At 43.1% G+C, this 26,984-nt stretch overlaps 1 protein-coding gene across 1 annotated transcript; it reads right to left on the minus strand.

Annotated features, from left to right (window-relative positions):
• Window positions 1-15,201: 15,201 nt before the first annotated feature.
• LOC311207134 (uncharacterized protein) lies at window positions 15,202-26,523 on the minus strand (the record flags this gene model as incomplete). The annotated part of the gene is made up of 6 exons (XM_084283034.1): window positions 15,202-20,757; window positions 21,020-21,201; window positions 21,623-21,826; window positions 22,899-23,059; window positions 24,668-24,821; window positions 26,463-26,523. 6 exons carry the CDS (start codon window positions 26,521-26,523, stop codon window positions 15,202-15,204), a joined length of 6,318 nt encoding a protein of 2,105 aa, XP_084139160.1.
• Window positions 26,524-26,984: the final 461 nt, after the last annotated feature.

The raw sequence follows: 26,984 nt of genomic DNA on the forward strand, positions 1-26,984 counted from the left end.
GGGATGGCCAGCAGGGGAGGGAGGTGGTTGTGCCCCTCTGCTCCTCCCTTGTGAGGCCTCACTTGGACTCCTGTAATCAGGTGTGGAGTTGTTAGAATGGGTCCAAAGGAGGGCCACAAAGAGGATCAGAGGGCTGGAGCACCTCTCCTAAAGGCTGAGAGAGCTGGGGATGGCCAGCCTGAAGAACAGTAGGCTCTGGAGAGACCTTATTGCAATTTTTCAATACTTAAAGGGGGCTTATAAAAAAGATGGAGTGTAACTCTTTGCTCAGGCAAACAATGACAGGACAAGGGGGAATGGTTTTAAACTAAAAGAGGGAAGATTTAGATTAGATGTTAGGAGAAAATTCTTCACTCAGAGGGTGGTAAGGCACTGGAACTGCATGCCCAGAGGAGCTGTGGATGCCCCATCCCTGGAGGCGTTCAAGGCCAGGTTAAACAAGGCACTTGGCAATCTGATGTAGTGGCTACTTTCCCTACCATGGCAGAAGGGTTGGAACTGGATAATCTTTAAGGTCCTTTCCAACCCAAGCCTTTTTATGATTCTATGATGTGTTATTATCTGTCTTCCATTCTCAGTTTTCTGATTGCCCATCTCACAGAATTCTTGTCATGCAAGATAGTATAACCCTAGTAGGGAGTGGGTGCTGAATATTAGAATATGTTTCAATCTAGGTTAATTTTCTATTAACTATAACACTGTAAGGTGTCAATAAATGCCATGTCATTTGAAACTTTGAACCTTTTTTACAGCCTTCAGAAGAAGAAATAAATTGTTTGCACTTTGGTTGATATTTCTCTATAATAAGGTAAAGATATTCTTTGGTCTTTTCAGGAAGCTGTTTGATTTCATGTGACTTTAGTACCAACTCTGCAGTTACGGTCACAGGTAATTTTATGTTTATGATTTTTTATTTTTATTGATTATGAATTTTACGACTATGTTTTTGCACTTTCAAACTAGTTTTATTGATATTAGATGTTATAAATGGTTTAAAAAGGAATCCCCCATAGAATTTGCAATCCAAATTATGGTATAACTTTATTTTACCTTCAAATAGAAACTTTCTACTTAGGGCAGGCACAGGCTTTCAAAGCAGCATAATGTGATTTCTGACTGTTTCCTGAATGCAGCAGAAAGAGTTTTTGTCCTCAGCCCAGCCATACCTTAGTTGCGTAAAAACCCCACCATGGACTGGAGAAAAAAAAATCCAGTGAATTTTGGACAATGCAGGAAACCCTAGGCTTTTTTCACATATACGGTATACTAAACGGAAAGCTGTGGTATTACCTGAGGTCTGAACATTAAGAAGATTCAAGGCGACAAACAACAGCAAAAGTAGAACTTGTAGAACTGCTGCATCTTTTGCCCAAGACCCCCTTGACCACCCACTTCAGGGTGACTGCTGAGCTGAGCCCATACAGTGAGGCAGCTAGATCTTCACCTGTACTTACATCCAAGGCTGCATGGAGCAATTGCTTGCCCATCTTTTTTTCTGTCCTAAAGATTTACACTCTGTAGCAGACCTCTGTGTTGTGCTCATTACATGTAGCCGTCACACTTTACCAAGGGTCTTAACCAAATACAAAGAAAAATGTCCCTCTGGCTTTGCCCCTGGAGCAGGAATTGAAGTCCACACCGTCACATTATGAGGGTGTGCTGGATCTGGCTGGGATGGAGTTAACTTTCCCTGCCAGCATGGTTCACGAGGGGTAGGTCCTGTTTAACAGATTTGATTTCTTTTTATGATAAGATCACCCATCTAGTCGATCAAGGGAAACCAGATAATGTAATCTTTTTGGATTTCAGTAAAGCTTTTGACAGTCTCCCATAGGATCCTACTGGATAAAATGTCCAGCATACAGCTGGAAAAACCATCATATGATGGGTGAATAACTGGCTGACAGAGCTCAAAGAGTTATGGTAAATGGGGCCGCATCAGGCTGGCGGCCGGTCACCAGTGTGGGGAACTCACTGCCCACTTCCCTGGGCAGCCCATTCCAATGCCTCACAACCCTTTCAGTAAAGAAGTTCTTCCTAATATCCAACCTAAACCTCCCCTGGTGCAACTTTAGCCCATTTCCCCTCGTCCTGTTACCAGGCACGTGGGAGAATAGACCAACCCTCACCTTGCTACAGCCTCCTTTAAGGTACCTGTACAGTGTGATAAGGTCGCCCCGAGCCTCCTCTTTTCCAGACTGAACAAGCCCAGCTCCCTCAGCCTCTCCTCGTAGGACTTGTTCTCCAGACCCCTCACCAGCTTCGTTGCCCTTCTCTGGACTCGTTCGAGCACCTCGATGTCCTTCTTGTAGCAAGGGGCCCAAAACTGAACACAGTACTCTAAGTGTGGCCTCACCAGAGCCGAGTACGGGGGGACAATCATTTCCCTGGCCCTGCTGGCCACGCTGTCTTGGCCACCTGAGCACACTGCTGGCAGCTTTCTAACCACTCATCTCCCAGGCTGTAGCTCTGCTTGGGGTTATTGCGCCCCAGGTGCAGGACCCAGCACTTGGCCTTGTTGAACTTCATGCAGTTGACCTCAGCCCATCGGTCCAGCCTATCCAGGTGCTGTGCTCTGCTCTGTGGGGACAGCAATAAGACCCAAGGAAATGGCTTGAAGCTGCGACAGGGGTGGTCCAGGCTGGATATTTGGGGACCTAGGAGTTGGACTCAATGATCCTTGTGGGTCCCTTCCAATTCGGGATATTCTATGGCTCTATGATTCTTTGATTCTTTTTCCCAGTGCAGCAGAAATTTCCAGATATTCCAAGCACTGTCTGAATTCTGGAGGCAGATCCCACTGACTGCTAGGTTGGAGCCACACACTGGTGATGGTGAGGAGGCCAGCAGGTAGGTGTTTTCACAGCTCACTTCCCTCTTGCTCAGCCTCAGGTCCAGACCTCAGGGAGCTCCTTCACCAGACCACTGTCATCTGGCCCACAGACGGGAGTGGCTTCCCCTGGGTTTAAGGAGCCAAACAAAGTCACTGAGGGAGCAGATGAGTGTTGGCATGCACAAGGGGAAGAGTTAGGAGGAAAGGTCACAGGAGGAACAAAACAAGACCATGCCAGCCAGCAACAAGCAGTTGTTGGGCTGGCACAGTTGTCACAGGAAAGCTTACGTCTAGTGCAGAGCTGAGGCTACAGGTCACTGTGGGGTTGGTGTTTGGGATCCTGTGCCTCAAATTCCCTGCAGCAAGCCAGGTTAATGTGAGCCCTGGGTGTGTGGACAGTAAACAGGCCGGGGAAGAGACTTCCGCAGTATATATAATGGAAGTGAGTGCAATATACAACAGGCTGACGTTACTGGATTAAATCCAGACCTAGCTTCTGGGTTCTGAGAAGGAGGCTGTACAATTAGAGTGGGACAGGAGGTGTAGGGATGCCAACCAGGAGACCACTGGACATCAAGCAGTTAGTGATCCATGTAGCCATGACCTGAGCAGGCACGGCCCTGTGTTGTGCTGTGCTGTTTCATGCAATGCTATGTTGTGCCATGCTGTGCTGGGCTGTGCTACACTGCATGCTCGGCCTGACCTTCAGGCTGCGTTGTGCTGCACAACCCCCTTGGCTGCAGGATAAGCCCGCTCTGCTCATGGCAACAGAGGAGCCTGCAGGCAGCCCCCAGTCGCTATCAGCAATCCTGCAACCTACACTTCATCCTTTAGACCTCCTCCTCTTGGCCATTTTTTCACCCCAGTCTGCTGCCCTTGTTCCTTCAGCAGTAGTATTCTGCCCGGGAGCACAGCATATAACCTGCTGATGTGCTTCTTACTGCACTTCCTCGTGTGGTAAACAAGTTTACAAAACAGGAATGAGAACCGAATAAATAAAGGACTTGGAAACAAGGTTTAGTGAGTGCAGTGGGCAAGCCACAAAAATCTCAGTGTTATGGTACTCGGGAGCTTCATGCAGTAACAATGATGGAAAGCATCTTCCCAAGCGCAAGAAATGCCCTGCAGCCTGCTATTCTTCACTCTCTTAAGTGATGCTGATTTGAGTGCCCCCTGGCCGAGGAGAAAATTAAGCATGGATGTGACACTGCAGCATAAGCATACAGCCAAATAACTCGCATGTCACAAACAGGCACTTCTTCTTGCCTTTCCTTCTTTGAAGGAAGCAACTGTCTCCTCTCCTACCAGTACTTCCAAAGAAAAGTTACCTGATGTCATGCAGACGCTTGATAAATTATTGGCAAAAGGATCCTCTCTGACATGGAGACTAACTCCAGAGGAAAATAGAGCTGTATATGCAAATAAGCTTCAGATATGCTTATGTTGTGGGTTTACATGGCAAGTTTTTGGTAGTGGAGGGGGCATAAGGGTAACTTCTGCGAGAAGAATCCAGAAGCTGCCCCATGTTAGATAAGGGCACTGTTGTTGGCAAGAACTCAACCAATAAGAGATGTTGTTTGCACCTCTATGAGAGCATATTTAAGAAAGGGGAAAAAAACTGCTTGGGAACAGCAGCTGAGAGAAAGAGAGGAGTGAGAAAACAGCCTTGCAGACACCAAGCTCTCTGCAGAAGGAGGGCAGGAGGTGCTCCAGGCACCAGAGCTGAAGTTCGCCTGCAGCTTGTGGAGAGGCCCCTGGTGGAGCAGGCTGTCCCCCTGCAGCCCATGGTGTACCATGGTGGAGCAGGGTTCCATGCTGCAGCCCATGGAGGAGACCACAGTGGAGCAGATGGATCTACACTGGAGGAGGCTGTGGCCCCTGGAGGACCCCCGCAGGGGCAGGCCCTGGGCCGGAGCTGCAGCCCGTGGAGAGGAGCCCACGCAGGAGCAGGTGACCTGGCAGGAGCTGCCACTCATGGGGGATCCAGGTAGGAGCAGTGTGCTTCTGGTGGATGGACCCCATGGTACGGACCCATATCTGGAGCAGTTCTTGAATTGCTGCTGCCTGTGGAAAACCCACTCAGGATGAGTTCGGGAAGGACTGCATTCCGTGGGAGGGACCTCACATTGGAGACGGGGAAGAGAATGATCGAAAAGGAGTGGTGGAGGAGAAGCACTATAGTCTGACCGCAGCCCCCATTTCCCCGTTCCCCTGTGCTGCACGGGGGGGAGGAGGTGGCAGAGGGTGGATGGGAAAAGATGTTTTTGTTTGTTTGTTTGTTTGTTTTTCCTTTGTTTGTTTTTCCTTTGTTTCTCACTCCTCTAGCTTGTTAGCAATAGGCAATAAACCTTACTATCTCCCTACTCTGAGTCTGTTTTGCCCTTTATGATAATTGTTGAGTGATATCCCCATCCTTATCTCAACCCTTGAGCCCGCCAAGTCAGAAAGCTTTGAATATTTTGCCAAGCCATTCAGTCCTCTGATTTATAAGTTGGTAGTGGTTTATGTTCCTGCCTTTGAAGCAAAAGCATCAAAGCAACTTACTGTACACCTACAGTCATGATTCTTCCTATCTCAGACTGGGACTTCCATCCTCACCATAAGCAGTTTCCAGGTATTTCCACGTCTTTCATAAAGCAGGATATTTATAACCTTTCCATGCATATATCTCTTGCTTTGTTGAGCTGACTGCAGGGAACAGAACCAGTGTTTCCTCTTTTTTTCTAATGTAATGCCAGAGGCAGTGACATTGCTCTCCTCCTTTTTTTAGGAAACTAAATAAATAAAAATCTAAACATACTACTTTGTCATTGAGGAAAAGAAGACTTGTTCTCTCCCACCTCTAACATTACTCTTTGTATCCACAGTACATGAGGAGAATTTGATTTCTGTTGCCTTTGCTCATTGTGCAATAAGTGTATTTGCTACTTCTGTGAACAGCAGGATGGACATCTGGGTTTGGTGCTCACCAGTCCGCCAAGTCAGAAAGCTTTGAATATTTTGCCAAGCCATTCACCCAGCCCTGAATTTAGAACTGATATCAGGAAAGTCACTAGAGGAAAATGCAAGCAACTGTGGGCTGTGTAACAGCCAATGTCAATTCTTTGAGGATAATTTTTACCATATTAATTTTATCAATGTGGTTCACAGACAAACACTTCTGATCCACAGTAAGATATTCATATTGATGAGCAGCTTTGGAAACATGCAACCCATACAGTTTCATAATAAATATACATTAGCAAAATATTTTTGGTGAGTAAAAAAGACCTTTGGAATTGAGTCATCAGCAAGTGGTAAATATGAAACAAAACAAGTTGCTCAATGTTTTAAGAAATCAAATATAGGGCTTCAAAGCTTCACATAAATAAAGAACTAAACTATTCCATGAAAACAGCCGGAATTACAGCAAACAGGGAGGTATGGAGAAGGAGTGCAAAGCACTAGGAAAAGGTTTTTACACTAAGTGTAAGTGCTGAAACAGGTTACTTAAGGGTGCGGTGGAGTTGCCATTGCTGGAATTTTTCAAGGATCAACTACACAAGTATATGTCAAGAAACGTTTAAGGAGAAAGTACCCTGCTTTGGATTCTCTCTTAGGATCTTGTCTTTGATTTTCTTCTATACGCTAAAGAGAAGGAAAAATCCTGGAACAAAACTCTTCTACATTTTCACACACCATCAAGGGCTGAGTTTGCTTTTAGTTAGAGGTTTTATAGTTGCTTCTCCTGCTAGACCCTGCTAGCCTCCCTTCTTGTTTTTGTTTCCCCGGTTTTGACATGTCTGGTTCTAGCCAACGTTTTCAGTATTTACTTTTCATCTGGCTTGTCTGCTCATGACAGCTACCCCAAGCTTCAGCCATCAGATAAAGTGCTGCCAAGGCCTCAGTGGCAAATAAACATCAAATTGTGAATTAAAAAGAAAGAAAAAAAAAAAAAAAAAAAGAGGTTATGGAAAATAATAATAATAATAATAAAAAGAAAAAAGAAAATCAAGCTACTGACAGCTAAAACGTTTTCAGGAACTTTGTTTCCTCGAGCCAGCATCTCATCATTCTTACGCCCAGCTAATGGGCTGCCTGCCCAGTGCTAGTGTGAGGAAGAAGTGCAGAAGAGTTGGACTGTAGTGGAAAGTTAAGGGGGAAAATGAGGTGGGAATGGTTTGCCTGGCCCATTGCCACAGTTCAGCGCTGGGTAAGGCTCCGTCAGCAGCTCTACAGGGTAGCGTCAGCCTGCACCCAGCCCCAGGTTCCACATGCTGCCGACCTAAATGGACTCCTCCAAACAGGTAAAGCAGCGTTTTCCTTCCAAAACTGTAAGTTTGCCCTTGGGAAGTGATGCAGCTCAAGTGTCCTCTCAGCTCTTCCATCCCACTCAATTGCATGTCCCAGCTGCTCCCCAAATTCAGCCTTCAAAGTCTCTCACCACACTTTCTTAATTGCGAGGTGGACTAAAGTCATTGAAAAATACAAACAAAACAAAAATTAAAAAAAATAAAAATAAAAAAAAAAAAGGGGGGGGGGGGCAGAAAGGTAGCTTGGGAGCAAAAAGCAAGGGTGAAAGATAAGATGGAGAGCTGGAAGAAGACAGACTCGTGGCCACACAGCTGAGACGTCCGCCCGCAGACCTTTCCAGGGAAGCGGGCTGGGAGTCGGGGATGGTTTTAACTTTGTTTAACGTGGCACACAAAACAAGCTGGTCTATTCATCTGTCTCACTCTCTCCCCCCTCTCTGAGCCCTATCCTTTTATTGCATATTGAACATTTCATTCTGTGGTTTTTGTTCTTTTTCGAAGGTGAGTTAGCCAAATATATTTTAAACGGATAAACAGTCAACAGATTAAGGCTTCAGATGCAAAGCAGGTTTTAAGAATTCACTTTTCCTTGCAAGACAGTCCAGAATCATGCAGAAATTAAAATCTCATGGTGCCACGGGGAGTATGTGAATTCCAGGACTACCAAAGTAATTTTCCTTGAGGTTTCTGGGCAGTTTCTCTGAGGACAACTCAGCAGAAAGCAGTTCACCAGACCAGTGCTGCCATACCACCTTCACTGCTGGTTATTTCACTAACACAGGGAAGCTGGAGTCCAGGAGAACAGCAAAAATGCACGGCATCTCCCAGAGAAGTGAGGAAAGCAGCACAGGAGGAAGGAAGATGTGCATGGTCGAACAGGTCACGTTATGCTCCTCAGTGGAGTGGAAAGAAGCAAGAGTTTCAAGCCCTCTGCCTGTTTCTGTACATTAACTTTCTTCGTGGTTCATTGCCATAGAAGTTCCTCTCCATTGACATGCAGGGAGCTCTGAAACGTGGTTCAGAAGTGGACACCTATGTTCTTAGTCAAATGAACCCATCAGCCCAGGCAAAGCTCGCTCATGGGTGAGAACCAGATTTGAGTCCACCGTTTCAGCAGGTTTGATATATGATGTGATGTGAACTCAGTCTCAGTTTACCCCTCAGTTTAGCCCTCATTCCCCGACCCTCCCACATCTCCGTGCTTCCCCTGCGCATTGCCCAGCAAAGTGCTGTCCATGGAATTTCACGGTGCAGACCCTGGCACACCAAGCTAAACCTTGGCCTTGCACATGCTACTTTGCGTCTTGGCAGCACTAATTCACATTGTTATGTCCATCAGGTGCAGCTGCAGCATTTTGTGAACGCTGCAAAAATTGTGGAGGAAATCAGGTTTTCAGAAGACAGATCTAGGTGATGCTACAAGTACTGGCAGTAGTGAAAATTTTCAGGTTTCATTTCTGTTCCATAAAAGCACCCTAGCTGTTCAACAAATTGTATTTTGACATTCAGATGTTCTGCACCTGTTATTTCTCTTTATTTGATGAAAGCAGTAATGGAATTTATGCTAAGCAAAATGCCAATTTGTATTTAGCTTTTGTATTTTTGCAGCTGCAGCCTCTGTCTTTGAAGTCCAGAACCGGTGATGTAAGAACCTTTGACCGTTCAGCAGTCAGTCCTCCTCAGCAGCAGAGAAGTCCAGACAGGCCATGAGTTTCTTTATGATCACAGCGGTGCATTGGAATGGCCACTGACACTCTCAGAAATGATTCAGGTAAAGAGCACGGACATGCTGCCTATCAGGATTACCTCCCACCTCAGACTTCTTATATTCAGAGTTAGTGTTCATGGAGGAGTAATCTTTTTTCATCAAGTTTCTGTTACATATCACTTATCCACTCTTTGAGGACATGTTTTCTCTGTTTGTCTCCTATATTTGTGTGCTATTTCTGGTCTGAAAACAAGAGAACCTCAAGGTTTTTTCGTGCATTGCTTGCTGACCTCCTCAGCAGTTGCAGCCATCCTAGGCAGCATCGAATCCAATTCTGTTGCGTTAAATTCAGTTTTCTTTTTCCATAGTTTCCAGTACTTGATTCAAGTTGTGGAACACAACTGGGACATGTAAAAATGAAGAAAGGCATTTCTTCAGCTGAGTGCTAAAGCCAATTATTTCTGAAAAGCGCTAGCAAATGTGGCATTTCCATGGGCAAGCAACTTGGCAAGTCAAGAGCGAGTGATTGATTTCTTGTGTTCAGCTGCTCAGCTGTGTTTTCTATGCTCAATTTGAGGTATTTACTGGCAGTGCAGAAAGGAGAAACAATTCCATTGGTTTTCTAGAGGGATGGGCAGCCTGTGTTTTCATTCTCAGACATTGTTTCTCCTAAACCTAGCACAGCTCATGGCCATACTCACAGAGTCATAGAATCATTTAGGTTGGAAAAGACCCTTAAGATCGTAAATTTCAACTGCCTGCCTAACTACCTAGTCTACCAGTAAACCATGTCCCTAAACACCACAAACATGCATTTCTTAAATACCTCCACCATTTCCCTGGGCAGCCTGTTCCAATGCCCAACCACTCTTTCCATGAAGGAATTCTTCCTGATATCCAATCTAAACCTCCCCCGGTGCAACTTGAGGCTGTTTCCTCATGTCCTATTTTACTCTCCCAAACTCTCTACCTCCTTCTCATTTGTGTAGAGATGCTTAAAACAGGAGGCTTCACTCCATGCTGAAAATCTAATGTAGAGTTTGAGATCACAGTAACAGATTTCATCATGAGGAAGACAGCTCACATTGGGCACATTTTTCCCTGTGTAGTTCTTACCTGGATCATAATATTTTGACGTTAAATCTTTCAAATTACATTTCCATAATATGAATTGTGTCTGCTTCCAGAAATTGTCAGTTCCACTACCTATTGGCTTAATTACTGAAAAAAGGAGAATAACTAGAGATTTTCTCCTCAGTTCACATAGCGAAGTAAAGGCCTAGTGTGTCGGTATGAAACACTGCATTATTTGTATTTCCTAATGGCTTAGCAATAAATTGAACTGATGGTGAGAAATTACAGTTCTGCACAGGATCCTGTTCTTCGTATCTTTATTATCGGCAAGAAGTCCAACACCTGGATGAAGTCTTCCTCTGTTTCTACTCTGAGAAATGTAGGGGTGTTTTTCTAAACCAGCACAATGGCTCAGGTGGGTCCTTTGTCAGACATGTCATGAGTAAATAAAGTTACTTTCCTGCTGAGGGCTGACACATGTAGACTTGACATTAGTAACACCATCATGCATTTTGTCTGATATTTCCCATGCACAGCCCCCAGCGCATACCCCATGCACAGTTGCATAGATTTTTGCCAAATGCAGGCCATAAGCCTAGAAATATTTTATCCATGTCTACATGGGCTGCATTTCCCTGAATGTTTAACAAAATCAGTTTGGCTGTCTCCACAGGAGCAACAAACATCAGCTAACTGCACTGGTTTCTTGTTACAGTGGGGAAAGCAGGTTACTGAGAGAGGGGGGTCATCATACCTATTGTAGATCTCCCCTTCTGGATCAGATAATCACGCCTTATAATGCCTGTTAGTCACAAGTGACTATAAGGGGAGCCCAGGCTTATCAGCTGGGATGGAGACATCAATTTTGGAGCACAGGCATTTGCTCAGATCACTCACACCTTCATTTGCTCTGTCAAAACGGCTCCAAAAGTCAGTCTGTGTGAGCTCTCCTCAAACTGTCTTTTATCATACAAACATGGAGCATATTCCCCTGCACGAGGAGAATTCACACATCTCGGTAGTCCTTCAGGAAGTTGTACAGATTTTTCATCATGTCTGAAAAGCCCTTTCATTGTTGCTCCAGGTGCTGCCATTTGTTCTTTAGTGGCCCTACAAAATCCGTTCCTCTTTTTCTTTCACATCACCCCCTACCTGTGTTTCACACCTCCAGACCCCTTGCCAGAAAATTGACTCCTGCCTCATGTGTTTTGAAGGTGTCCTGGTTTAAGCTTTGTTTTCAGCTTAAATCCTGGCTACAAAATGGGGATGCATGGGGATGCATGGCCTACAGGGGGTGCCAGACACAGAGATCCCAGTGGGACTACAGTTCTAGCGAGTAAGGTGCATTTATGTGCCGTTTCCAACTGTCTTAGGACAGTCGTTTGAGCCCAGAACTGGTAAAGACTGTCCACAGACACTGAGAACAGAATATAGATTTCAGAACTGCAGTCATGGGGTTTATGTCTAGTTATTTTCCCTTGAAGTCCTTAAAAATTTTCCCCCACTTTGGAGGAAGGGGATGTTAAAGATACTGCATTTATTATTAACTATATTTATTGAAGCATTTATCTGGATCAGTTTAGAAGAATAAAAAGCAGGTTGTCCTCAGAGGATCCTCAGGTTTGGCTGCCTGGGCTCAGGGCCAAGGCAGCTCAGCTGCTCAGTGGGAAGAGGCTCCTAGAGGTGCCATGGGGAATCATGGCCACTGCCAGCCCTAGTCTTGGTGGTGCTGCTTTTAAACCAAGGTTTCAACACCTGGGCCTCACCAGAGCTATAACTACCACTGTGTCATGGGCTTGGCCTGGCCACAGCCCCTGATGTTCTTCTAGACTATATTTGCAGGCTGACCTGCATGTTGTAAGGTGTTATATGATCCAGGCAAAACAAGACATTGGTGTACTTGCATGAAAGTGAGGTTGTTAGTTCGGGCAGAGGAGTCCTTCCATACAACAGGTAGATGTTTTGATGAATTGCCTGGGGCAGAAAGCAAACTGTACATCTGTGAGCAGGTTTTCTAAGGAAATGTTGGGTCTCTTTCTCATTAATCGTGTTTTTATGTCACTGCTGTTGAGAACATATCTAACTAATTGCATTTCTGGGTGTACACAGAGAAGAGGAGGTAGGCATATTAGCAGTTTGGCTAAATACATCATTTCAGGATCTGACTGGAAAAAATAATGTTTTTCCATGTACTGTGCTAGAGTCATGATTATCTTATTATTGATATGCATCCCGCTAATGGGATCCTTCCTCTGATAATGGGATTGAGAGTTTGGAGGCTGAGAGCACAGAATGTTTAGAAATAGACCCCATGTGCTTAACATTATCTGAGATTAATTGCAAAGACCAAACAACGTTGTCACTAAAAGCCTTCTGTTAAACATAGACTTCTTTAACAAATAATTTATCTAATTACAATCCAGATTTTGAGCAGAACACTGTTTTTCAGGTGGAAAGGACAGCTGCAGCTTTCTTCAAACTATCATATGTTTGACAGTAGCTGATGAAGAAAAGAAGAGAAAAAAAAAAAAGGAAAAAAAGAAAAATCTAATTCAGAGGCCTGAGCAAGATCTGCAACGTCCTGATTATGTGCTCCAGCTATGATATTTGGTACTACAGAACAGCACACAAGCCATTATCACTGCTCCTAGAACAGTGCAAGTTGTTTTTGTGGTTTTCTCAATCCCTTCTTTTTCTTGGTTAACCTTTCCTTCACTGCCAGCTGCTTCCAGGTTTCAGGATGTCAAAGATCTGATCTCGCGTGTCATCTGCATGCATTTTCCATGCTATCTTTCTGCTCCCATGCCCTGCATACTTGTCAGACACAAGCTGTCGGGTAGTCAGTGCTCTGCCATTGCTGGGTTACCCTGCACTGCAACCTGCTGCTGCCAGGATGGTCAAATGCTCATTGCCCCAGCTGCAGCTAAAACCCACATCTCCAGAGCATTCTTCAAGATCAGGTTTCTTACTATACTTCTGGGGACTGGCAATGGTCTTGGTTTTATTCAAATATTCTGGCCCCTTGGACCTTCATGGCAGATCGAGAGAAGCAGTCAAAAGCAAAGCACGTAGAAGATAGGAGCTGCTTTAGCATCACCTCAATGCAAGTGCCATCACTAGTGATGGAAACCCAGTTTTTGAAGTGCGTGGCTGAGCAGAGCTGACCAACATTGAGAGTTCAGGCAATAGAAAGTCAGAGAGCAGCAATGGCTGCATCCAGACAGAGTTGGTGCTTCTGCTTCACAGAATCGGAGCTGGCTTGCTCAAGACTTCAGTCAATCAATTCAGTTGCAAGTACACAGTGGGGAGATGTATGGGAGATTCCTACATACAGTTAATGTAACTTGAGTGCCTGCATTGCTCAACAAATTGCCAGGAGCTGGGGATACAAGCTCTGGAGTCAGTGTGACCCCATTGCACAGGGGACAAATAAAACACCCAGCCAGGGCAGGAACAGGGGCATGATGGTAGCCAGTTCTCTGTCTCTCTCTCTCTTTCTCTCTCTCCCTTTCCAAGAGAGATTTTTATAATGTGAAAGTGCTGGAATACACAACCAATTACACATTTGGAGGCTTTATTTTCTAAAGGAATCACAAAATGGGTGAGGTTGGAAGGGATCTCTGTTTCTCCACCTTGTGAATTGCCTGGCTACTGCCAGAGGTTTGCAGTTGAACATTCAGTGTGTATGATGTCCAGAAATTAAAGTAATTAAGCAAAGCCTGGGGTGAGGTGGAAGCCTCACAGGCCAATGTTGTTTCAAGTGAGTTGGGAAAACAACCTATCTCTGTACTGAACGTTGGCCTCACCTCCTACCCCTCTTTTCTTTGTAACCAACAACACAACAAGCCTTGTTGAGAGCCAATTGGTACATGATTAATGACTTTGTCCCCCTCACCAAAAGTATAAACCTGGCATTTGGAAAACTCCACTTTGAGGATGAGAGCTCCAGTTATCAGACAGGTCTATGGGCCTCAACCTTTCTCCTCACAAAGTAGGGACGCTTCTTTGGTAAGCCTCTCGCCTCCAACAATGTTGGATGTTACCCAGGAAAACATTGGTAACTAAGGCACTGAACTATTAACTCAAGCTCAGTTATTGCCATAAGTGGCAATATCAACAGCATATCAACATATCAACAGCAATTCTGAATCTGTTATATCTGTTGCCTTAATAAATTACATATCTTTTCAACTTTGTGAAACTGTCTCAGTGAAAGTCTTTGGTAGGGCTCTGAAACAGGCAAACATTGACTCTCGTGAGTATCTATATCCATAATTCTTTACACATAAAGTGTTGACCAAGTCTGGGACTAGGATTGGATCCAACCACACCTTGACTCCTCTCTGAGAAGGAGTTTGAAAGTGAAGGAGTCCTTTCTGAAACTCATGACTCAATGGGAGGGCCACCCTCAACCCTCAGGTATAACATAGAGAAACAACACAAGGACCCTGTCCTCATTTTAATAGATTCTAGAAAATGCTTCCTCCAGCATCTTTGGGGAAAAGTTGATATTTTCTTTTTGATGTAAAGTAAGGGCAGCTGCTATATGACTAGGAACATTTAAACTTGGAGAATGGGGAAGGGCAAAAAATAAAATAGGACAGAGGTACACTTGAGGTTTTGCTGTCTGAATTTTTGGACTATTCTTGGTTTTTTTTTGGTCTTTCATGAAAGAAGACTAATAAAAATGGTTACTGTACTGACATTTTTGTTAACATTTTTGCAGACACAATATAAGGAAAATTTAAAGTTTTATTTTTTTTTGAAAGAAACCTTTAAAATTCACATCTAAAAGAGAGTTTTAAATATGTTCAGTTTATACATATTTAGTAATCATCCAAAAAAAAAGTATCATACATTAAAACTATAATAATGACAAAGAATTGTGATAACACAATGTTACTTTACATAGACATTCATCAGTTAGAATGGTGAATTCATCATTTTCATTAAGATTTTAATATGGTTAAAAATATGCAATGTCCCTTTCATATACAAAATTACCAAATAACTGTGTACGTATTAGTTTACCTACTTCCAGTTAAAAATACTGAAAACAAAGGTAAAAGATATTGAAAAGAACAAGTCATGCTGTTGACTGGAAGTAATAAATCTATAGTGCAACAGCAGAAGAAACCAGTGTAGGGTTTTCTAGGTCAACACAAAAGAATACATTCAGCATAATCAGATATTCTACCTTGTCTTTGCAATAACATATTCTGAGATACTACAAAGGGTCCAGTTATGCTGAAAACTACACAATTCTTCAGTGGAATTCCTGGATGAGAAGATTCCTATAGCCAGCTCCCGTGTTCTGCTCCATCATCTGCAGACTCTTTTATCTCAACAATTTCATCTGCATTGGTTGCATCTTCTAAAACTACTACTAAACTTGACAGAGTGGTGTGAGGATCAAGCAGTTTCAGGAGAGGTATGTCGACCTTTCTTTCTTGAAAGACACGGTTCTGAATTGTCAAAGCTAACATAGAGTCTATGCCTAAAGATGAAAGAAGTGTATTCATGGTTAGTTCGTCTGGGGTCAATCCAGTGAGCTCACCCACCAGTGAGGTAATATAGTCTTCAGACTTAACTAAAGCAGGACCTTGGTCTTGAGTTTTCTCAGATATTTCAGGCTTGTTCCTGAATTCTTCTGACATAAGTGACCTGAAGCGACTTTTGAGTGACAAAATACGAGAAAAAACGTGATTAAATAAAGTTTGAAAATTGAACTTGACAACAGCTTGCTGTGGGTTATTTATAAGTAAGCTCTTCCTGAGATACTCATGAATTTCATGCACTTGGAGGACGTCTATGCCCTTGGATGCCAGAATGTTCTGAATCTGGTCTTGATTGAATAACACGCCGAGGTTCAAAGCACCCCAGTTAATGGATTGGCCTGAAAGCCCACAGTTCCTCCTGTAGAGGCAGAAGACATCTAGGAAAGAGTTTGCAGCTGCATAGTTTGCCTGCGTGGAATTTCCCAGAAAGGAAGTAACAGAGGAGTAGCACACAAAGTAGTCAAGCTCATGGCCTTTGGTAGCCCAGTGAAGATTTACGGTCCCTGCCACTTTTGGGCTCAGAACTTTCTGAAAGTCAGCCAGCTTCAGAACTTCAAGCCGGCCATCGTGTAAAACCACAGCACTTTGAAAGACACCTTTGATTGGACTGCCTACAAATAGTTTTACAATGGACTGGAAAGCTTTCTCAACTTCATTGGTTGAAGTAATATCACACTGCACAAACACTATTTTGCTCCCTTCATACTGCTGCTGCAAAGCCTTCATCTCTTCTTGCTTCTCATTACTTGGATTTTTCCTGGAAAGTATTGCAATACACCCTCCTCCATTCTTGGCAATAAATTTCACAGTTTCAAAGCCAAGTCCAGTGAGACCCCCTGCTACTACATAAACAGCATTCTGCTTAAATATCTTCTTCTGGGGTTCATACACCGGTATATCTGAAACCATGCTGATATTCCTCTGCCTTCTCAGTACAGCAAGTGGGACAGATTTGCATGTAAAATATGACACCGGAGAGTGCACACTCTCAAAGTTCTCATTTTGTTGAAAAACAGAAGCTGGCAGAGATTTAAACCGTTTCATATCTATTGAACTGAGCCACGCATGCATAGTCTTTCGCAATTCCTTTAGAGATGCTTTCTGGAAAATGCTGCTAAGTGTGAGGATATGAAAGCTGATATTTTCATGATCAAATCCACTGACATTCTGAATACATTCAGACTGTTGATTGCCACATACTACCACCACATCTTTAAGAAAGTTCATGTGGGCCAAATCCTGCTGAGACAGTCTGTGTACTGGAGGAAGAACAACAAGGGCATGACATGAATTTATATACTGGAACTCACTGGGAGATGGCCTTGCAAATACTACTTTCCAGCCGACCTCTTCTGCTGCTGCAGAAAGAACTTGGCACAAAACTGACAATGGCTCCTTCGAAATAATACCCAAAATTCTGCCATGTTTCCCCTTGGGTAACCTCTGACTTAAGATTTCCCATGCAATTATAAAGTATGACACACAAGGAACATTCTGAAAGCAAGGAAATTTCTTTACATTGAAGCAAACTGTTCCTGGAATCTGAATTCTGGATGATGCAGCAGCTGGATAACATGAAACCACGTGATCTCCAACTTTAACTTTCTTCACATCAACACCTATTGCTGTTACAGTGCCACTGAAATCAAGAGCTAAAAGTCTGTGTTTGTCTATTGCTTGGGAATTCCAGTAGAGTGTATTACCAAAGTTCCGACTAGAAACGCTAATAGGAAAATAATCTTCTGAGTGGAGACACACTTTATCCACTTGAATTTCAATGCTCTGTTTTTCAAGCTGAGTAGCAGTGCTGGTGGATAACTCAGCAGACAAGTCTTTCGCTGTGTACGGATCAGCAGTGTACAAAGTGAACGTTTCTGAATTATGGAGAGATCTTACAGGTTGGCTGTAATCTGAATCTACAAACGCTGTGCGCCTGACTTCAGTCACATAAATTCTCCCTTGGCTGATGTAAACTTCTGGGTATTCCTCACCTCTGTATTTGATAAGAATGTCTGATAACGCTGAGATGTCCAGGGATCTGGAAGAGCTGAGGTCAATTAGCTGAAATGTAATTTCTGGAACTTCAACAATACAAGTTCTGGTCATGCCATAGAGCGCAAACGCACAGTTAATGTGGTCTACATTTCTTTCTGTCGTTCTGTAGCTGATAACTCTGATTGAACAGCGGGATCTTTTCTCTCTTAATGCCACAATAACTTGGCGATAGGCTTCACAACACTTTGCCAGTTGGTCTACCATTTTGCTTGGGAACTCTTCATTTAACTTTTGAATTCCCCACAAGAACAGAATTTCATCATAATCCTTGACCTCTGCTTTCATTTTATTCTCTCTGTGGACTTCCAAGAGGGCTTCCCAGTCCTCATACATAACATATCTGGAATTAGGATGCAAGTATTTTTTGAGCTGTTCAGCTATCCCCAGTTTGTCAGCAAACACTAGGACTCTGGGCGTTGCACCTAGATGTCCTATCACCTGTGAAGAAGAGACTTCTACCCACTTATTTTCAAACATGAACTCGTTGTCTCTGGAAGATGCTTGCTTCATGAAAGTGATGGCAACACGTTTGAGTTCGGCCAAAACGGAACCGTGTTTGTCCATGAAGCATCCGCAGACCTCTAAGCAGTTCCCAATGGATTTACTTGTTCTCATATAAATCATCATTTCTTCCTCTAGCGGTCGGAGCACCACCAGGCTGCCTATCCCTGATGGAAAGCCTGCTCTGGACTGGAACGTCTTTGAGGTCATGACAGCAGTCATCTGCAGAAAACAGTCTAGCAGCACTGGATGAATACAGTAGCTGTACATCTCTTGGACAGTCTCCTTGTTCACCTTTATGCTTGTTATAGCTTCCTTTAGTTCTTGGCAATAATGCACATCGCTGAGCTGCCTGAATATGGAGCCGTACTGAAAGCCAACCTGAGACAGTGCTTCATAAACCTCCTCTGTGCTAATCACTGAACTGCATCTCTGATAGACGTCTTGGAAGGAGATGCTGCTTTCTTCCACAACAGCATCAGACATTTTTGTAACTTGGCCTGAAGCATAAACTGCATTGGAGGACGAGAGGATCTCAAAGGCTGTCACTACGTTATCTGGACTCAGCTTGATATTCAAGACTTGGGAATTCTGTGTGAGAACACACGGTGCTGAAAAGCTGATACTCAACTGGCAAGTACTTAGAGGCACTTTAGGTCTTGAGCTGCTCATCACACAGGACAGACCAAGCTCTACATAAAAAGCACCAGGGACTAAAGCCACACCGTTGTTCTTATGCTCGTATAAGTACGATGTCGTGTCCTGAGAGAGCAGGCAGCCAAATTCTGTGTTGTCACTGTTCATGTCATAAATCAAAGGATGACTGGAGCTGACACTTCTTTGGTTTGCTTGTGGACGGGTAGCTGGAGAGGTGAATTTTTTACGATCAAATTGGTACCGTGGAATGGCCACTGGAACACTTTGATAGCCATTATAAAAGTGCTGCCAGTTGGGATTATATCCCAGTTCAAACAGATTTCCTACCAGGCTAAAGAGTGTCTGATACTCCACATCAGACTGCAAAGAAGAGAACACAGGAGTGGCTTTCCCTAGAGTTTCTTTTATGCTTCGCTGCAATGCTCGGTGAGGGCTTATTTCCACAAACACCACATTTTCCCTGTCTCTAGCTGCAGTTTCTATGGCTTGAGTGAAAGCAACAGGCTCGCGAGTATGCCGGGCCCAGAATTTGCCCTGAATGAAGTCATTTGCAGAAGCAGCCATCCCAGTCAGCGTTGAAATTACTTCAATTTCCCCCTTCTGTTTTTCTAAAGGCTGTATGGTCTCTTCCAACTCCCCAAGTATCATATCCATACTGGGGCTGTGGTAGGCAGCTGGGACATTTAAAACATGAAGAAAGATGTTTCTTTGGCTGAATGTTTGAGCTAAAACTTTCTGGACCGCATCCACATCGTCCGGATTTCCAGACAAGGTGCACGTAACTGGGCTGTTGAAAGCTGCAATGCACACCTTTCCTGAATAGGGATGCAGACATTCAGCTATCTCTTGAACAGGGATGTTTCCAACCACCAACATCCTGCCACTGGGAGTCTTTGCCTGCAGCCTGCTCCGGTGATAAATCACTTTCACAGCATCTGCCAGGGAAAGGTACCCAGCAAAATGCGCTGCTGCAATTTCCCCCACTGAGTGGCCAACAGCAGCAACTGGCTTAATGCCCCAGTACTTCAGAAGGGAAGCTAAGGCAACCTGCAGGGTGAAAAGCATGGGCTGGGAGAGTTCTGGATTCAATAACTCCTTCGAGCTGCGACCTTTTGCTGGCAGGAGGCTGATGGGGGTGTGTTTCTGAAAGAGCGCTTCTATTTCCTTACACTTGTCTCTGAACACTGGCTCTGAGCTCAGCATTGCCTCACTGAACTCCTTCAGTGTTACACCATTGCCGCAGAACACAAACACCAGCTGTGGCTCCACCTTTGACATGGCAAATTCAGTGCTTCTTGCTGACATAACCTCTTGCTGCAAGTGTTGGAGAGAGTTTGTGACAAATGCTTTTCGGTACCTGTAGTTGGCATGGCTTCTTCTGCAGGCAGACGTATAGGCCAGGCTTGGGAGAGTTATGGAGTTTCTCGTGCTCAGCTGGTCAGCTGTATCGGCCATTGTCATCTGAAGGGACTTGGTAGATGCTGCAGACAGCAGAACTAATTCCAGTGGCCTCTTAAAGGCAGGAAGAGGCTCTGGCTGCTTAACCTGCCTGACTACAACGTGGGCATTGGTTCCTCCAAATCCAAAGCAGTTGATGCCAGCTACCCTTCCATACTCACCGGACTCTTCCCAGGGCTCAACAGTTGTGGGAACTGCAAGGTTTAACTTCTCTGTATCAATGCTGCTCATCTCCTCTGAGTAATGCAAAGATGGAACAATCTTTCTGTGATGCATCATCAGAAGCACTTTGATTAACCCTGCTGCTCCCGCAGCTGATTCCGTGTGGCCAATATTTCCTTTCACTGAACCAATTTTCAGAGTGGGAACTTGTGAAGATCTGTTTTTACAAATGACACTACCTAGGCTTGCAGCTTCAGTAGGGTCTCCAGCAGCAGTTCCTGTACCGTGTGCTTCAATATACTGCACAATGGAGGGGTTGACATGAGTTTCATAAATGCTGCGCAGTAAGTTCTCTTGCTCTATTTGAGATGGCCTTGTGATTGGAGTTATAGACCTACCATTCTGATTTACTGCACTGATATTTATAACACCCCAGATTTTGCTGAAGTCTTCCATTGCCTGTTTCACAGGAAGAGAAAATTACCTTTAATAATCGCATGCTTTTTCTGTATAGGACAAAAGAATCAAGAACAGACAGACAGGAATACTAACTTTTAAATTTGTGATGTCTTTCCCATGCTAGGGGAAGTGCATAAATGTTTTGTTAATATTAATATTAAGCTTGACTTGGGAAAGCCTTTTTCTAGAGTAATTATTAGACTGGGAAATACAAAATTCAAGTAAGCAACCAGTCTTCTTTTAGGCTGCTTCACAATCTTACCTTTTTCAGTGGTTTGAGGAAAACAACACCGCAGCCTTCTCCCCTTCCATAGCCATCTGCCTTTTTAGAGAAGGGTTTACTTATTCCCTCTGGAGAGATCATTTTTGCTTTACTGAGAGATACAAAGGTGCTGGGCTCTATTATGCAGTTTACACCACCACAAATAGCTGCTTCACAATCTCCTGGAATAAAGCAGAAACATAGTCAGGTTGAGACTTCCAAGATGATAGACAGAAACATTTTAATTATCTTTAAGTTAATGGATTGAAAAGACTGTTATTATAGACAGACTCTATTAATAATACTAACAATTCTTTGAGGTATTTTAATTTTCAGGATTGGAATCTTTCACTGAGGTACATCACTGAAAAAGTACCCAATACAGATCTCTAAAACTACATCAGGATATGGTTAAGAAAGTAACACTATTCCTTATAGGTTTTCTTCTACAGGTACGGTGGATATTTCTGAGGCACTAGAACCTTTTAGTTCTCTATCAGTGAAGATGAATCTGCAGAAAGTTTTATTAATTCACTGAAGCAATTTTAAAATATGAAGCATCAATCCTAATTTCTTTGCCTACCATCTCTTCAGTCCCATTACCTGATTTAATCGCTCGCAAGGCATAGTGTAGAGCAAAAAGAAATGATGAACAGGCAGTGTCAATTGTCAGTGATGGTCCGGTCAGATTAAACGTGTAGGACACCCGGTTAGCAGCTATGCTCATTGCTGTTCCTGTACCAGCATAATGATTTATTTCATCTGATGATCTGCTTCTTATGATTTCATAGTCTCGATTCATAAGACCTATAAAAATATCAAATATGTGTCACATTAACCTGAGCAAACAAAAGGGATGTACAGCTCTGAGCTTGACAATGATTTTGTTTTTCTGTTTCAGTATTAATCTACATAGCATTAGGACTGCTGTGGTGATATTTTGCTTCTACTCAAAACAAAGGCCAGACTTCCAGCAATTTCCACTGGACACAGCTTACACAAATATACCTAACAATTGATTTTTTTTTTACCTGGAAAAATGACAGGTCTGTTCTGCTTCCTTAGCTCATTGTATGAGACAGTTAAGGTGTGTGTAGCCTGTTCAGACCCTTGTATCTCAGTTTAAGCAAGGTTGGTTTCACTTGCTGTGATCCACTAAGCAAAGCAGTAAGAGAAAAGAACAAGGCCTGTGCCTCTGAAAGAAGTCATTTCCTCTCTCTGGAACACACATGCTTGGAGTACAGGGGATCTCAAGTCTATAGGCATGTGCGGAAAATGCAGTATGTTTATTCAAAATAGTTGTACTGTGTAAGGAGAGCATGTCCGAGACTAAGAGGCAATCTAAGAGTTTGTCTCTATAGTTTCATCAGCCTAACTATCCCAGAAAACTCCTCTTAAAACAGATACACATTTACACCAGCAAAAATGGGCTAGCTTCTTGACACAATCGGCAGTTGGACAAGTGCACCTTGGTAGTATGCTACTATTTACATGAGAGTTTCTGCTGGTTTCACAGGATCTTAACCTTTACAACACCTTCACCACCGTTATACTGCAAAACATGAAGGTGTCATCGGTCTGAGTTGAGAGTATCAGTCCTGGCAAGGGTTGGTCTAGGTGGACAGTTTAACTTTTTCCTGCATCAACTTCAGTGCTGCAAGACACTAACACAGACACAGACACCTAACAGTACATCCATTAATTATATGATGATCTTCTAGACTAGCCTAATACTCTTTCTCCACCAAAAATGACCAGTTGTGTCATAGTACTGTAGCCTTAAGTTCTCCAATGCCAGAGATACATATAAATTTTACAAAGGGGCATTCCATTCTTTATGAGGTTAAAATGGACATTATTCACCGTGAAATGTTCTTACCAATAAAAACACCTGTTTTGGTGCCACTGATGGCTTCTACAGGGACTCCTGCATCCTCCAGTGCTTTGTATGTGCATTCTACCAGTAACTTCTGTTGCGGATCCATTGCTTCAGCTTCCATGTTATTAATTCCAAATAGGTGGTTGTCAAATGTATTAAATCTGTTAAAAATAGAAATCTCTTAGAAAATGGTACAATATGTATACAACATGCATTTATTTCTAGATCCAAAGTACGCATTTTTTGTAATGTCATGAAAAGCAAAGACCTAAGTGATGTTGAAACCACAGTTCCTATTTGTGAAATTCAGAAGGAAAAGATTATAGGCCAAGGATGCTTTATTTCCTGCCACAAGATACATACTTTTATCAACTATTCCACATTTCAGAGTTCTAAGGCCACCCCTCAAAATTCTTATTCACACTGCTGAATTATCCCACTGGTACCGATAGGACTCCTTCATTATGAAAATAATGAAAATTTGCAGAGTAAGACTCTTCTGCAATGTCATCATAGGCAACAAATTTTAAATAGCTATTGTCTTCTAAGTTATATAAAGGCAATGTTGACCAATGGCTTTCTAGTTTAAAACCAATAGACATGGGACCAGCTCAGATGCTTCCAAGAGATGCCCATACCCCTCTAATAAGAAATGTAAAATAAATGTAAAATAGTTTATGTGTGGGGGCCATAAGCCCACACTTTCAAACAACCAAAGCCAGACTCAATGTTGTATCCTACGATCACATTCATATGGCCTTCCGTCTTTTCTTGATTTCAGTGGAAAATTACATATCTAATAGGACACTATTTTCTTAAGTAATTCTGGGTCTTACAATATAAAACTGTTATTCTCAGGAGCCAATAAGATTACTTCTGTGCATGTCAGCTTCTAATTGGAAAAAAGGCATGAGGATTTTCAGGAAATGTGGATTTAAAACTAAAGGCACTTATGCTGATCTGACTAGTTTGATATTCTTAGCACTAGCAACATCCCTCATACAGCTGTGCTCATATCTCTGATATAATTTCACATGAGACATCAGGGCACAACTAAAGGGATACATACTGCAGGTTCCTTCTCCATGTCTTCTCTGTACACTAGGATCTTTACCTGGTATTTATGTATACATAATCCCCCAGTATGATAAAGGACTGACTCAAATAAAAGGAGTGAATAACAAGAAAGAAAGAAAGAAAAAGTTTATTTTTCAATATGTAACAGTATGAGACTAAGTAAAAGCAGGATTATTATTAAATTATGAATAGTTCAGGTTTACAAGCAAGCGTAACACTCCAATCAAGCATAAGATCCCTTTCTTGACCATCTAGCAAGCAGACTTTCTTTTTTTTGTCTCTAAATTCTCACAGCTTCATTTAAATTAAAGCCAGCACAGGATTAAGTCCTAAAGTCTGGCAGAGCTGGCCAACCTTCAAGCTGAAGCCGGACAAGATTCACCAGCCAGTTCATATAGCTCACATTCGCTGTGTGACAGGTGACATCTCAAGACACGATGAATTTACAAGCTGGATTATGCAACCAAAGATCCTATGTGGCCTGTGAATAAATGTGCTCATAAATGTCATATAACAGGAGCTCCTGCAAATTGATAACTGCAAGTTTGTCGTGTGAGAAAACCTGTCATAAAAGAAAACCTGTTCCTAGGTCCAATTTGTAAGGTCTCCCTGTGGCTTGTACTCTCCGAAAGGCTGGACGCATTATCCTCGTTACAGAAAAAGTCTGTGCCACAGCACAGTAGCAGACTTACTCATTGAGAAGAGCAGCGCGTGTTGTGCATGCTTTTCCTGGCTTGTTACTGTCTGGATCATACCACTCTTTGGTGTCAAACCTCTCTGGGGGTATTTCTACTGTGCAGTTTATGCCTTCCTCCAGGACTTTCCAGAAATTGTCAATTCCTTCACCTGTTGGACAAATATTTCAAAGAAGATTAAGTTACGTGCTCCCTTTCTCCATGTATATGTAGAAACGTACACGGAATGCTACATGGAACTCCCATGTATATATCTAATTTACTGAAGAAGAAACACCACAGATAAAGACATGAGTATTCTTTGGTGACAGAAGGATGGAAAGGAATGACTGATCCTTTCACTTCATGCTTAAATGTAAAGTTACCCCACAAAATTCTTAACTTTTGTAAAACTCAAGAAGTTTTAAGACGTTTTTCCAAACACGTAAAATATCTCTAGCAAGTTGGCCATCAAAGAATCACTGAATTGAGTTTAATCCAGTTGGCAGTGAGCCAGCAGTGACTCCAGATAGTCAAATGAAATGAGGTTTCAGCGAGGAAGGTGTCAGTCTCGTTCCTCAGGTGACAAGTGATAGAACACAAGGGAACAATCTCACATTGTTCCAGGGGAAGTTTAGTTTGGATATTAGGAAGACTTTCTTCACAGAGAGGGTGGTCAAACATTGGAATGGGCTGCCCAGGGAAGTGGTCCCCATCCCTGGAAGCATTTAAGAGACGTGTAGACACGACACTAGGGGACACTGTTAAGTGATGGGACTTGGTAGGTCATGTTGATAGTTGGATTTGATGATCATGAAGGTCTTTTCTGACCTAAATGAGTCTATGATTCTGTGGTTGAAATCCAGAATTCCAACTATGGGCACTGAGGCTATGTCTATGCTTTCCTCTTAGCCTCCCCTGAAACCAGCTGTCACAGCATCCACACTGTGTCCCACATTTACCCTCCTCCCAGCTTCCACTTCCCTGTGGCTGACCTGTGGCATGGTGGTGCTAACCTCTGGCATGCTGACCAAGGGAGCTCTGATGTGGGCCAACACTGGGGCTGGAGACTGGGATAACAGTAACAATGCCTACATGACAGCAATCCCACCTAAAGTTAATCATCCCTGGTTAGTCCATCATCATAGACAGCCAAGGGCATTAGTTACACATGGAGTAATTTAAGAGTTCCCATCACTCAACTTCTTTTGAGGCAGGTTCATTAAAAAAGCTCTGAAGATGTGCAGTGCAGGATCAGGACACGTTGCATTTATTGCATGGAGACGTAACTAAGAACAGTGTATCTGAAGAGAGGCTCTTTACTGGGATGTCTGGACCAAAAAATGGCTTGAACCAAATTAGCATTTAATGCTGCAGTAGGAGACTGCTGCTACAGATTTTATAGAGCTTTACTAGAGTACTGACAGCTTCAGAGCAGCGGAAGAACCCAGAGAACTCTCACAGCTATCTAAATATCTCCAACCATCTAATCTCAGAATGCAGACACCTCAAATCACCCTTGACACACCCAGTCTGTCTGCATGAGTTTCACATACATAGCTCAATGCCCTGCCCACAGCCAGAACTGCAGGTCTCGCCCTCAGTGGACAAATTCAAACCAACTGATTCTCACCACAGTGTGACCTTTTAAAAAGATCCTACAAGTAGCAAAGCAATGAATTCTACAAAAGTAAGGGAGACATATATTCTTTTACATACACATGTTCTTTTACATGAATTCCTCAATTTTAATAAGTGACGGTGCTTTTCAATGTTCATTCCGCATCATGCTTTGTATTTACCCAAAACTTACCTCCAGGAAAGTTGCATGCTATTCCCACAATAGCAATTTCGCCTCCAGTCTCCATCTCCATTCTCTGGGCTGCACAATACAGGTACAAATGTCAATGAGATCAATCAATTATACATTTCTCATTAGATAAATATTAGTTTAAAGGGTGAATTTCCCAGAAGCACATACACTTGTTCAAAGGTAGATTAATCTTGAGTGATCTGCCTTTGGCTGTGATGAGAAAGGACACTCTCCAAAGGTGGCCAGACCTGCAGGGTATGTTTCTGTCACATTTAGAGGAAAATCCCCGACCAATTCCCCAGACTTCCTTATTCACAGACACTCCCTTTTTACTGTTTAACCTCTGCTACTCACATCACTAGATAATCTGCTCTTGAGCCTTTTCTCTGATCAGCCCTGCTTCATACTTTGGGAACAGTAGGGAAATATGCATTGACCAAGGCACGCTTTCAGCTCTATCATCTCCATCCTTTTCAGAAAATAGAGTCCCAAAGCAGACTCTGCAAGTTATTGGTTAAAATC

Source organism: Netta rufina, assembly GCF_964035555.1.
Source record: "Netta rufina genome assembly, chromosome: 2".
Classification (NCBI taxonomy): Eukaryota; Metazoa; Chordata; class Aves; order Anseriformes; family Anatidae; genus Netta; species Netta rufina.